Source organism: Narcine bancroftii, chromosome 7 (genome assembly GCF_036971445.1).
Source record: "Narcine bancroftii isolate sNarBan1 chromosome 7, sNarBan1.hap1, whole genome shotgun sequence".
Classification (NCBI taxonomy): Eukaryota; Metazoa; Chordata; class Chondrichthyes; order Torpediniformes; family Narcinidae; genus Narcine; species Narcine bancroftii.
The window spans coordinates 196,707,828-196,721,114 of NC_091475.1; the positions used below are offsets into that span (position 1 = coordinate 196,707,828).

Here is a 13,287-nt window from a genome sequence, read left to right on the forward strand (position 1 = left end):
CATGGAGCGACATTCAGGTCCGGGGGAGGGCATCAGGGGAGTTATTAAACTTCCCCGGTCGGTACTGGATGTCATAGCTGTACGTTGCCAACTCAACTCTCCAGGGCAAGATCTTATCGTTCTTGATCTTGCCTTTGTGGGTGGTGTTGAACATGAACGCCACTGCCCGCTGGTCTGTGAGGAGAGTGAATCTCCTGCCAGCCAGGTAGTGGCGCCAGAGGTGGACTGTTTCCACGATCGCCTGGGCCTCCATTTCAATGGTGGAGTTCCCTAGCTTGGAACTATGGAGGGTTCTGGAGAAGAAGGCAACAGGGCACCCCTCCTGGTTAAGGGTAGCAGTGAGGGCCACGTCAGAGGCATCGCTCTCCACCTGGAAAGGGGAGTCCTCGTCCACGGCATGCATTATGGCATCTGCGATATCCTGCCTGATGCACGTGAAGGCTGCCTGTGCCTCGGGTGGAGAGGAAAAGTTGTGTCCTGGGCCAGTAGGTGGACCTTGTCTGAGAAGCGAGGAACCCACTGTGAGTAATGGAGAAAAGGCCAAGGCACCTGTGGAGGGTCTTGAGTGTGTGTGGAAGGGACAGCTCCATTAATTGGCGCATCCGTTCTGGATCCGGGCTGATGACACCATGTGCCACAATGTACCTCAGGATGGTGAGGTGGATGGTGCTGAATACGCATTTCTCTTTATTGTAAGTGAGGTTCAGCTCCTCGGCCGTCCGGAGAAATTTCTCCAGCTTGCCTCGTGGTCCTGCTGGCCGTGGCCACAGATGGTGACATTATCCGGGTATGGAAAAGTCGCCCTTAACTTAGTGGTGTATCACCACAGACAGCTGTGGATAGATTTAAAGCAGAGGTTTATAGGTTTTGGATTAGTTTGGGTATCAAAGGTTATAGAGAGAAGGCAGGAAAATCGAGTTGAAGGGAAAAATACATCAGCCATTATTCAAATGGAGAAGCAGGCTCAATGGGTCAAATGGCCTATTCTGCTCACATGTCTTATGTTCTTAAAGGACGCTACTAAATATAGAGAGAAGTCTGGAGGGTTATTGAATGGGAGCAGAATAATGGCCTGTTTTTCCGTACTGCAGCATTTTACGGTTCTAATTATGACACTTTCCGGGTCTGATGCATTCAAACTTTGAAAATGGTGTTGATTCAGAATTAATTCTTGGTTAACAGTGATAAAATATGACATATTTCATGACATATTCAATTGAGGAGGAATAAAATGCATTTACTTTAATGTACGAATTCTTGAGCAGACGACAAACATACAAATCAGGAACCAACTCAATCCACTCAAATTCTCGCAGCCATTTAAGGGAAATCATGGCTGATCTGATTGTAAATTCGCCATCACATTTCCATATACCTGCAGTAAACTTTCACCACTGTATGTATCAGGAATTTACCTCTATCTCCCACACCACCACCTTTGAGGAAGAGATGTCTTTCTGAAAGAAAATTTGCTTTACCAGTGTTTTAAACAGGTGACCCCTTTCCACAAGCATCATTGAAATCCCTTTTAGTAAATTCTGATGGGTACCGTAAAACCCTGTTATCTAGAATTCAATCGACCTGCAGCCTCAAGTAACAAGCAAAAAGATGACAGAAAATAACTAGGTGAAAAATACAGGTTTAAAATTGGTGCATCAATCTGCACAACAAAGCAAACTCAAGCAACCAAAAAATCAACTTATCCAGCATTCACCAATCCCCATAGGGGCTGGATGCCAGGAGTTTTACAGTACAAGGCTCACTAGTTCTCTATTTCCTCAAAAGACAACAAGCCAGTTCCAAGAGAATCTTTTACTGTGTCGCTTGCAATGGATTAACACCCTTCCTGCAATAAGGAGACCGACATTGTTCAGAGTGGGCCAAATGTGATTTCACCAATACTCTGTATATAAAGGAGGATACCCCAAGAGGCTGAAGATGCTGAAATCTGGAGCATGATGCAAGGCCTTGCCCATACCTTTGTCTTCACAGATGCTGCCTGATCTGCAGTTTGTTCTGTCCTTGTATATGGAGTATGTGGGCTGAGTCAGAGTGGTGAGGCTTTGGCTCAACAGGCTTCGGTGAGAACAGGTAAGAGGCGAGGGATATAGCGTGGGTAGGCAAATTGTGTATTACTTATTCAACCGCCTATAGAATAGGCAGCATGTACTTGTAGGGCTAGTTCTCTGTTGTGACTGTCAGCTGTGGGGTCCCTAGGGAACTCCAAGCCTGCCCGATGCCTACTTCTGCACCAGGTGCACCGAAATGCAGCTGCTTGGGGCCGTGTTAAGGAACTGGAGCTATGGCCTGATGATTACTGCTCATTCGAGAGGGTGAAGCAATAGTAAGACACGAGCTACAGGGAGTAAGTAGAGAGCACCTGTGCCGCCGTCCCCCTCAGCAACCGGTCCACCGTTCTGGATGGTATGGCTGAGGATGACCTGACAGAGGATAACCATGTTGACCAGGTCTCCAGCACTGAGTCTGGCACCGTGACACAGAAGGTGAAGGAGCATACAGTTGTGATCGGTGATTCTATAGTGAGGAAGGCAGAAAAGAGTTTCAACAGGCCTGATGAAGACACCCGGATGGTGTGTTGCCACCCAGGTGCCAGGGTATGGGATGCCTCTGACTGGGTGCAATTTTGAGGAGAGAGGGTGAACACCCAGAAGTCTTGATACCTGTTGGTACGAATGACAGGAAATAGATATAGGCAAGGAAGGGAGAATATAAGGAATTAGAATGGAAGAGGAGAAGAAGGACCTCCAACATGGTAATCTAAGGATTACTGCCAGTACCTCATGCTAGTGAGGGCAAAAATAGCAACATCAGGCAGATAAATGCATGGCTGAGAAACTAAGGCTTTAAATTCTTGGATCACTGGGATCTCTTTTGGGCAAGGTATGACCTATACAAAAAAAATAGATAAAATACACCTAAACTCAATATCCAGGTAGGTAGATTTAATATGGCTGTTAAGGAAGATTTAAACTAATTGTGCAGGCCAATGGAAACCAGAGTGTCAGAGCTGATGAAGGGAGAAATAGAAATAAACCAAGAATAGTGTGTAGCAAGGATGACAAGCAGGTGATGGGACAAAATTGCAGCCAGAAGGATGACAGAGACACAATGTATTCAAAAACTGGTCTTAAGGTATTCTACTTAAATGCACCCGGCACCAGAAACAGGGTGAATGATCTTGCAGTACAGCGACAGATTGGAGGGTATGATGTTGTGGCCATTACTGAGTCATGGCTGAAGGCTGATGGTCATTTGGAACTGAACGTCCAAGGATACACGGTATATCGGAAGGCAGACGGGGTGGCACAGCTCTGCTGGTAAACAACAATATCAAATCATTGGAAAGAAGGGACATAGGATCAGAAGAGGTCGAATCTTTATGGGTTGAGTTATGAAATGGTAAAGATAAGGACTCTAATGGCAGTTATATACAGGCCTCCAAACAGCATCTGAGATGCGGACTACAAAAAAAAACAGGAAATGAAAAGGCATGTCAGAAGGACAACGTTACAGTAATCTTGGAGGATTTTAAAATGAAAGTAGATTGGGAAAGTCAGGTCGGTATAGGATCCCGGGGAGGGGGAACAGTTTGCAGAATGTCTATAAGATAGCTTCCTGGAGCAGCTTGTTGATGAGCCCACCAAGGGGTTCGGCTGTTTTGGATTGAGTGCTATCAAATGAACCGGAGTTGTTTAGTGAGCTTAAAGTAAAGGGACCCTTAGGGGAAAGTGGTCACAACATGATTGAGTTCACTGTGAAATTGGAAAAGGAGAAGCTAAAGTCTGATGTGTTGATAAATCAATGGAGTAAAGGAAATCATATGAGAGAGGATCTGACCAATGTCGAGTGGAAAAACACACTAATGGAGAAGAGAGCAGATCAGCAATGGTTGGAGTTTCTGCAAAAAATGAGGAAAGTGCAGGGCAGGCTGATGCACAATCAAATAACCAAAAGACTGAAGTATTGGAACCGAAGGCTTTTATTAGCTGGAGGTGGCCAGCATCCCTTGAGTTGCTGGCTGACACTGACCCAGGCTCGAACTGGGTTTAGGGTTGTGGAATGACAGCCTTTATGGGGGATAAAGGGTAGGAGTCACGAGATCTCCCCGCTCTTTACTACTACGACTTGGGCTCTCCAGGGGCTTATACTTTGTTCTCTCACCCCCTCAGCAAGGAGGCGTCTCACCTCTGACTTAATAAATGCCCTGTCCTCACCCCTGTATCGTCAGCTTTTAGTGCCAACAGGCTTACAGTCAGGGGTGAGATTAGCAAACGGGGGACGTGGGAATCCGGAGTGTGGAGAGGCCACATGACGGGTGCGGTGATCTGGCTTGGGGTTGCTGGTCGACCACATGGGAAAGGGCCAGCGTCCGGTTCACAAATTGCTTGTGACAGACTGAGGGGGTAGGTGTGGTCCAACATACTCCATAGTGACGCTCTTTAAGTTACACTGAAAGTCCAACCCCAAGATGACGGGTGTACGGAGCTGTCGCAGAACAAAGAACGTAAAGTCGGTGTATGCAGTGCCTTGGACCGTCAAGGATACTGTGCAGCTCCCCCGAATCTTTATTGACCTGGCTTGTAAGGCTAAGGACATGCTGAATTTCATGGGCTGCACATCCAGGGAGTATCGCTGCACAGTGTTAGGGTGAATGAAGCTCTCGGTGCTGCGCATGTCAAATAGGCACGCGGTGGGGTGGCCATTTAGCTGGACGCTCATCATGGCCCCGGAGAGTTGATGTGGTCGGTGTTGATCCAGTGTTAGTGATGCCAGCGTCAGCTCATCGTCCGAGAGGTTCCGTTGTTTTCCGGTCATCTGACAGCATGGTGGTCGTGATGGCAGCCCCCATGGCTGCCACACGACCCTGTTGTCACTCGCCGGGAGAGAAGAAGGAGAAGGTGGGTGTAATGTCATCACCAGAAGTGACGAGGGAGAGGACACAAGTGACATCATAGTGGTCTGTGGTCTCCGTAGTGCACGTGCACGGGCATCCCCATTCCCCGGAAGTGGCGGTCCCTGTTTGCACGTGGTGCTGCTGGGCTTGGGCCTTTGCTTTGGCTCTCAGATCTTCGCAAGGTGTCCCTTTTTTATGGCATTTGGTGCAGGTGGCATCCTTGGCAGGGAAGCGTTTCCTCAGATGCTTGCCCTGTCTCAGAAATAACACGTCGGGAGGACACTGATGGTGGCGGAAGTCAGGTCAGAATGGGAGGGGGTTTGCGATCCCTCTTCCCAAGATGGCGGCACCTGTGTTCCCCACGAGGCAGCCATGTGTTCACTAGAGAATGATTCAGTGTTGTGGATGGCCACTTCTAAGGTATTTGCCAGCTCATTGGTTTCAGGTAGGTTCAATTGTTTCTGTTCAACTAGCCTTTGCCTTACACAAACAGAGTGGGTTCTCGCTACTCAGGTGTCTCTCATCAGTAGCTGTGCATACTGTTCTGCACTCACAGCTTGGCAGTTACAAGCTCCTGCAGGGCTCTGACAAAGTCATTGAATGTCTCCCTGGCTCGCTGCCTATGTGAGTGGAGCACGTGCCGTGCATAGACCTCGTTTACCTGTACCTTGTACTGGTCCTTTAGGATGTCCTTGGCATCACTGTAGGTTCAGCAGTCTTCTGACCATCCGGTAGATCCAGTGCCCGATATACGAATGCAGTTGGTGGATCTTATCTTTGTCGTTCTGGATCGCCTCTGCAGAGGCTGTGAGGAATCTTTCGAAGCAGTGATGCCAGAGAGTGAATTTGTCAGCTGCTTCAGGTTCCCTCGGGTTGATTTCCAAGTGATCCAATTTCAGATACTTGTCCATGTTCCAAGGAAGAAAAATCTAGCAAATAAAATTGATACACAATCAAATAACCAAAACACTGAAGTATTGGAACTGAAGGTTTTTAGCTAGAGATAGACTGCATCCCTTGAGTTGCTGGCTCACACAGACCTGGACTCGAACTGGAGGCAGGGTGGTGGCATGACAGCCATTGAGGGGTATAAAGGGGAGGAGTCACGAGCCAGCCAGTGAGAGCAAGGTCAAACATGCAAGGTCATGGTATTTACATGCACAAAGTGGTTTCACCACACAGGCATGAACCGAAATGAAGAAATTTGTGAATGGAAAAATGAGACAATTGTGGCTGACGAGCGAAGTTAAAGCCAAAGTAAAGGAAAAAGAGAGGGCAGACAGGAAACAAAAATTAGTGGGAAGCTGGAGGATGGGGAAACTTTTAAAAACTTCGAGAAGGCAACTAAGAAGGTGATTAGGAATGAAAATAGAAATTATGAAATTATGAATGAGGATTCTAAAACTTTTTTTAAGTATATAAAGTCCAAAAAGGAGATGAATAGACATAGGAATGTTAAAAAATGATGCTGGAGAGATTGTAATGGGAAACGAGATGGCAGAGAAACTGAATAAATATTTTGGATCAGTCTTTATAGCAGAAGATATTAGTAGCATATCAGAATCTCAAGGGTCTTCTGGTGAGAGACCCTTGAGTGGTGTCAAGATTGTGAGAGAGAAGGTACTTAGGAAGCTAAATAGTCTAAGGGTAGTGTTAGGTCTGCTTTGTTCGAGAATGAGTGAGTCAGACACCAGACTGAGTCGAAATCAAGGTTCTTTATTACCGGATTGTAACACTTGCAACTAACAGTGTTAGTTGGAGAAGGCGCATTCTCCCGATATCAGCAAGTGGTGTTTTTTTTATACCTCAGGACACGCACTTAGTAAATTATCATACCATTACATTGTCCAATGAATAAGCTGTTGCTACCCTTCTCTGTTAGTCTGCTGCACATCATCTTGTTATTGCCACACTTATCTTGAGCGTACAAGGTCATACCTGCATCCTGTTACTCCTTAGTACTGGGTGACTCCTTCTCCGGTCCCAACTCATGATGTTTTTACCTTACACTGTTAGTTGCAAGTGTTACAATCCGGTAATAAAGAACCTTGATTTCGACTCAGTCTGGTGTCTGACTCACTCATTCTCGAACAAAGCAGACCTAACAGTAGATAAGTCTCCCGGATCAGATGGAATGCAACCTCGAGTTCTGAAGGAGGCTACTGCAGAGATTGTGGAGGTATTGGTAATGATCTTCCAGGAATCAATGGATTCTGGCATGGTTCCAGAGGGCTGGAGCTTCGTAAATGTCATTCCACTGTTTAAGAAGGGGAGGAGGCAGCATAAAGGAAACTATAGACCTATTGGCCTGACGTCGGTGGTTAGGAAGATGTTGGAATCATTTGTCAAAGATAAGGTTACGGAGCATCACAAGATAGGTCCAAGTCAGCCTGGTTTCCTTAAAGCAGTGGTTCCAAACCTTTTACTTTCCACTCACATACCACTTTAAGTATTCCCTATGCCATAAGTGTTCTGTGATTAATAAGGGATTGCTTAAGGTGGTATGTTGATGGAAAGAAAAAGTTTGAAACCACTGTTTTAATCATTCCAAAATGATTTGTTATGTGCACAGTTTCATAACTCCAAAGGAAATGGGCCAGTGACAAATTTTCTCAAGCAAAATATTTCAGTAATAATTGGGTCTAGAGCAGTGATTCTCAACCTTCCCTTCCTACTCACGTACCACCTTAAGCAATCACTTACTAATCACAGAACACTTCTGGCATAGGGATTACTTAAAGTGGTATGTGAGTGGAAAGTAAAAGGTTGGGAACCACTGCCTTAAAGGAAAATTATGCCTGACAAACCTACTACACCCTGGGAGAAGCAGTGGATTTTGTGTACTTGGACTTTCCAAAGGCCTTCGACAAGGTGCCACATATGAGGCTGCTTAACAAGATGAGCGCTCATGGAATTACCGGTATAGGTAGAGCATTGGTTAATAGGCAGGAAACCGAGAGTAGGAATTAAGGAGATCCTATTTAGGTTGGTTGCCTGCAGCAATCAGTCTTGGAGCCATTTCTTTTTAATGTTGTGAATAAATGATTTGGATAATGGAATAGCTAGCTTTGTGGCTACATTTGCAGATGACTCCAAAATAGGTGCTGAGGACAGGGAAAGGCTGCAGAGAGACTTGGATAGTTTAGGAGAATATGCAAAGAGATGGCCAGATGAAATACAATATTGGAAGGTGTACAGTCATGGTGCAAGAAATAGACAGGCAAATTATTATTTAGATGGGGAAAAATGTAAAATTCAAAGGTGCAAAGGGACTTGGGAGCCCTCATCCAGGATACCCTAAATGTTAACTTCCAGGTTGAGTCAACAGCGAAGAAAGCTAATGCAATGTTGCTATTCGCTTCTAGAGGAATAGCATACAAGAGCAGGGATGTAATGATGGCACTCTCTATAGGACACAAGTGAGTCCTCACTTGGAGTACTGTGTATGGTTTTGGGTGCTGTATTTGAGAAAGGATGTGCTTGCATTGGAGAGGGTTCAGAAAAAATTTACTAGAACGATACCAGGAAGGACATGGTTAACATACTCGTTGGAGTACAGAAGGATGAGGGGGGACCTCAGAGAGAATTTTTGAATGCTAAAAGGCTAGATGTGGCAAATTGTTTCCCATGGTTGGGGAGCCTAGGACAGAAGGTGACAATTTCAAAAGAAAAGGGTGTCAATTTAAAACACAAATGCCAAAAAGGTTCTTTAGCCAGAGGGTCGTGAGACTTTGGAACTTGTTGCCACAGGCGGCAGTGGAAGTGAGGTCGTTGGGTTCACTTAAGACAGAAATTGATGGGTATTTGATTAGTCAGGGCATCAAGGGTTACGGGGAGAAGGCCGGGGAGTGGGGCTAAGCAATAGGATCAGCTCATGATTAAATGGCAGAGCAGACCTGATGGGCCGATTGATCTACTTCTGCTCTTATATCTTGTCTCTTGTGTGCTTATTGCTCAGACCAAGAGTGTATGTCTGGAAATTTTCTTGTGAGTGGCAAGATTATTTCAATTTTTGCAAACATTTTGCTTCCTGGTCTCCTATCTTGTACATAGAAAGCTTCTGTCTTTAAATAGCAAAAAGTTGTGTAAGGAATAGATATGTTGCATTAATTACAAAGCAATAATTTTATGTTAACATCAAAATTACCAATAAACTAATGACAAATGGGCAAAATGTGGATGACCTACTGATACTGAGGTGAAAATCTCGCACTTGTGAGATTCTCAGCTGTAAAGCTGCTCAGCTGAGTCTGAACTTTGAATTACCATCAAGTCTCTTGCAGGCATCCGCCTTCATACTTCCCCTTCCAACCCCCCCCCCCCCCCCCCCCACACCATGGCAGGAATGCTCCCCCACACCATGGCAGGAATGCTTCCTGTGAGGTAGCTTTATTTGTAAGCACAGCGGGATCTAAAAGGTATGGATAGGAAGTCTGCTTTGTACATCTGTCTCTGATAGAGAAATGAGCAGAATAAGATATGAGAGAAAATTTGCTCAGGAGGTTGTCTTCATTTTGCATCTAATTTATATGAAAATTCATCTCATTGTTCAAACCAGTGAAAGAACCATGGAAGTCTGTGGACATTGAGGAAGTAAAAACACAATGCTGGAGAAACTCAGCAGGTCAGTGTACTTTATAGAGCAAAGTTAAAGATACAAAACCAATATTTCGCTTGAACCCTTCATCAATGTATTAATATTGAAGGCTTCTTGTGAGAAAAAAATATCAGATGTTAATTAAAATCAGTTGTATATTCTTCCTTAAAATTACCTTCTGCATTCTCTTAGTAATCTTTTCTTGCCACATTCAATTGCTTAGTGAATTGAATCCTTGATGATCCATTCTGTAATTATCAACAAAGATTTGCCTTCCTCAAAATTGCAACGTTGTCCTTCCTTTCTGCTGAAACAACAAAACAACCCTCAAACTAAAGATCGAATGGATAATTTATAATTCTTCTAGTACAGGGGTTCTCAACCTTTTTTTTCCCTTTCACAGATTACCTTAACTAATCCATTACTGACTATAGAGCACCTATGGCATAGTAAATTCAGATAATGTTTATCTTCCACGTACACCTCCTCCAGGCATCAATTTATTCTTCCCCATCTGTGATCATCCTCTTTCAACCAGCTCCATTTTCACTATTGTTATGCACTCTCCTTCCAATCACACCTATCGACCTCATCCTTGAGAAAGGTCTTCAGTCTAAAGCAGTGATTCCCAACTTTTTTTCTTTCCACTCATATACCACCTTAAGTAATCTCTTACCTATGCCACAGGATGCCATAGGTGCTCTGTGGTTAGTAAGGGATTATTTAAAGTGACGTGTGAACGGGGGGAAAAAAAGGGTTGAAAATCACTGGTCTAAAGCATTTATTTTGTTTTTCTCCCCATCACCTCTGCCTAACTAGTTCCAGCATCTTTGGGTATCTTCATTAAATTTTAATTTTAAATTTTATCAGTGGAAGCTGATTCCAGCCATTTAAACCCATGCCACCCAATTGCACTCAAATTAACCTCCAATCCCATACGTTTTGGAGGGTAGGAGGGAACCGGAGCACCTAAGGAAAATCATTGCAGACACGGGGAGAATTCTCAAACTCCTCACAGACAGCACCGGAATGGAACCCAGCTTAGTGTGCGGTAACAGCATTGCGCTAACCACTGCACTAACTGTGCTACTCACCTTTAGTTCAGATGTAAAAGACCTGCATGTTGTAATCATATTCACATTCAGTTCATTCCTATTTCTTGTTTTCCTTGTCCTTATGGTGGATTTAACTGAAAATAGGCAGATAAATAATGGAAGCCATGTTTCTTCATGCTTTACGCCTGTGTAGAGCCAACAGACTGAACGGAAGCCCTTCAAACAACTGAGTGGGTAGTAAAGACTAGGTACCACAGTAGTAGCATGGTGCACATAGAAATTAATGTAACAAGGTACAGTGATGGAAATATATGGATACGAAACTAACAGTGGAAAGAGACTTTGAATGGTATTCTCTTTGTAAGTAATTTCTTGTGAATAACGTCTATTTTTGGTTTTAAAAAAAGCAGACTAAAGATGAAGGTATGTGATTGTACAGTAAAACCCCTGATATCCGATACCTATGGGAATTGGTAGATTCCGGATAAATAAATTTTTCGGTTGTTTGAGATTATATTTTGTGTGATTGGTGAGCTAACGGTGAGGCGCAACAGTTTTAAACCTGTATTTTTTACCTATTTATTTCCCAAGATTTTCTTGTGGCCTGCCGGTTGCTTAAGTTACAGATAACAGGTGTTTTACTGTATTAATGTAACACGTTAGATCTTTCATCATTCTCAGGAAATGATAGCTGTTGTCAGTGAGAACCCATACACCAATTTGATAGCCATCGTCAGAATCCGTCGAGGTGATGTAGTCTAGTCCGGGAGCTGAACTTGAACTCACTGGCTTCTAAGTCGTGGATGAGTTAAATTATCTTTAATCTTCCAATTGTTTTTTCCTAAATTTATTCCTGGGATGAAAGAGTTGTCTCATGAGAAACAGTTGAGCTGCTTAAGCCTACGCTGATTTAAGCATAAAATAATAAGATATGCATTTATTGAAACAGTTATGGATTGGAGGGGATGACATTCTAGATGCTGACATACAGGGAAGCATTGCTTCAAAGTAAGAGGTCACCCATTTAAAATACTGTAAAGATAAAGAAATATATATTCACTTTTTGAATCTTTGGAACACCAGAGGATGTTGAGGCAAAAGATGAATCTAGGTTGATTTATTTTTCTAAATCTTAGGGGAATCAAGAATTGTGGGAACAAGCCGAGTCATGATCTAACTAGATGGTAGAGCAACCTGAAGGAACCAGTTTGCCGACTCCTGCTCCAACTTCTCGCCTCGAATCAGAATCAGAAATTTATTGTCTTGAATTTCAGTGTTTCCAGCAGCAATCATAGAGCAAACATTCACATTATAATCATCTTACAACATTACTGTGAAAAAAATTAAATAATAGTGTACAAAAAAGTGCCTTTGGATCCTCGATTATTCAGGAATTTGATGGCAGCGGGAAAGAAGCTGACCTTGAATGCTCGTCTTCAGGCTTCTGTACCTTTTTCCCAATGATAGCAGAGTGAAGAGGGCATGGCCTGGGTGGTGGAGGTCTTTGAGGATAGAGGCTGCTTTCTTAAGACACCGCCTCATGTAGACGTCATCTGAAGTCTGGTGCCTGGTGAAGGCAACTGCACACTTCATTGAGAACTCACCTTCTTTTGCTCACAGGCTCCTCTAAGAAACATGCTTTTAAAAGTGATCTGTTAATTCTGGATGGATGGGAAACACTTTGGTTCTCTAACAGTTTTAAAGGCCTGTTTATTAGCAAAGTAGACAGCATTTGAAGCAAATGTCTTTGTAAATGCATAAGAGTTAGGGTCGTTTCCAGTACAACATAACTTTGATTTACTGGATGTTTTCAACATCCCAATATAAAGATAAAGGTTCCATTTTTGTCAATAATATTACATTTAGAATGTAACATATGTGAAATTCTTTAACTTTGTCTAATGTAAGCAAGGCAGAGAGTCACTCATTTGTCAAGCGCCCTTCACAGAAATGAGGCCCCAGCAAGGGACAAACTCATGACCTCTGGTTTGCAAGACTAGTGCTCTAACCACTGAGCTATCAGAGCCTCAAAATGATGTTGGTTACTTTCTTCAACCAATTCCCTCCCAAATCAGTGTGAGATAATCGTCTCATAGAGTTCTGGAGCATGGAAACAGGCATGTCCTCCTCAAGCTAGTCCCATTTGCTTGTGTACGGCCCACATTCTCCCAAATGTTTTCTATCCATGCACCTGTCTATGCTTTTTGAATTTCAGATTTCAGCTATTTTGTCAGATAAAGACGTGACATCACATACAAACCTCAGATATTTTTCTGCAGGCGAGGCGGAATTACCACTTATTGGTAGTGAAAATAAACTGTACACAGTGTATACATGTAAACAAATAACAAATGTAAACAAACTGTGCAATACAGAGAGAATTAAAAAAATCAATAAAGTGCACAAGTAAAAGTCCTTAAATGAGTCTCTGATTCAGTTTCTCATTGAGGAGCCTGATGGTGGAAGGGCAGCGGCTGTTTCTGAACCTGGAGATGCGAGTCTTGTGGCCCTGAAGTCTCTTTCCTGATGGCACACACTGTGTGTCGGGTGGTGTGGATTCTTGAGGATTACTGCTGTCCTCTGACAGCAATGGTCCCTGTAGATGTTCTTGATAATGGGGAGACTTTTACCTGCGATGACCTTGGTTGTGTCCACTACCTTTTAGAGGACTTTAGGTTCAGAAGTATTGATGTCCCCATATCAAAACATTTTGCAGCCAA

The 13,287-nt window shown here is 43.6% G+C and overlaps 1 protein-coding gene across 1 annotated transcript in view; it reads left to right on the forward strand.

The window, feature by feature from the left end:
• Positions 1 to 12,945, forward strand: part of LOC138739574 (gamma-aminobutyric acid receptor subunit gamma-3-like) — a 483,253-nt gene extending 470,308 nt beyond the window's left edge. The window contains exons 7-8 of the mRNA XM_069891900.1: positions 9,474 to 9,539; positions 11,704 to 12,945. Of these exons, the coding sequence (XP_069748001.1) occupies positions 9,474 to 9,539; positions 11,704 to 11,744 (107 nt within the window). The 3' untranslated portion in view covers positions 11,745 to 12,945. The remainder of the gene's footprint in view (positions 1 to 9,473; positions 9,540 to 11,703) is intronic.
• The last annotated feature ends 342 nt before the right edge of the window (positions 12,946 to 13,287 follow it).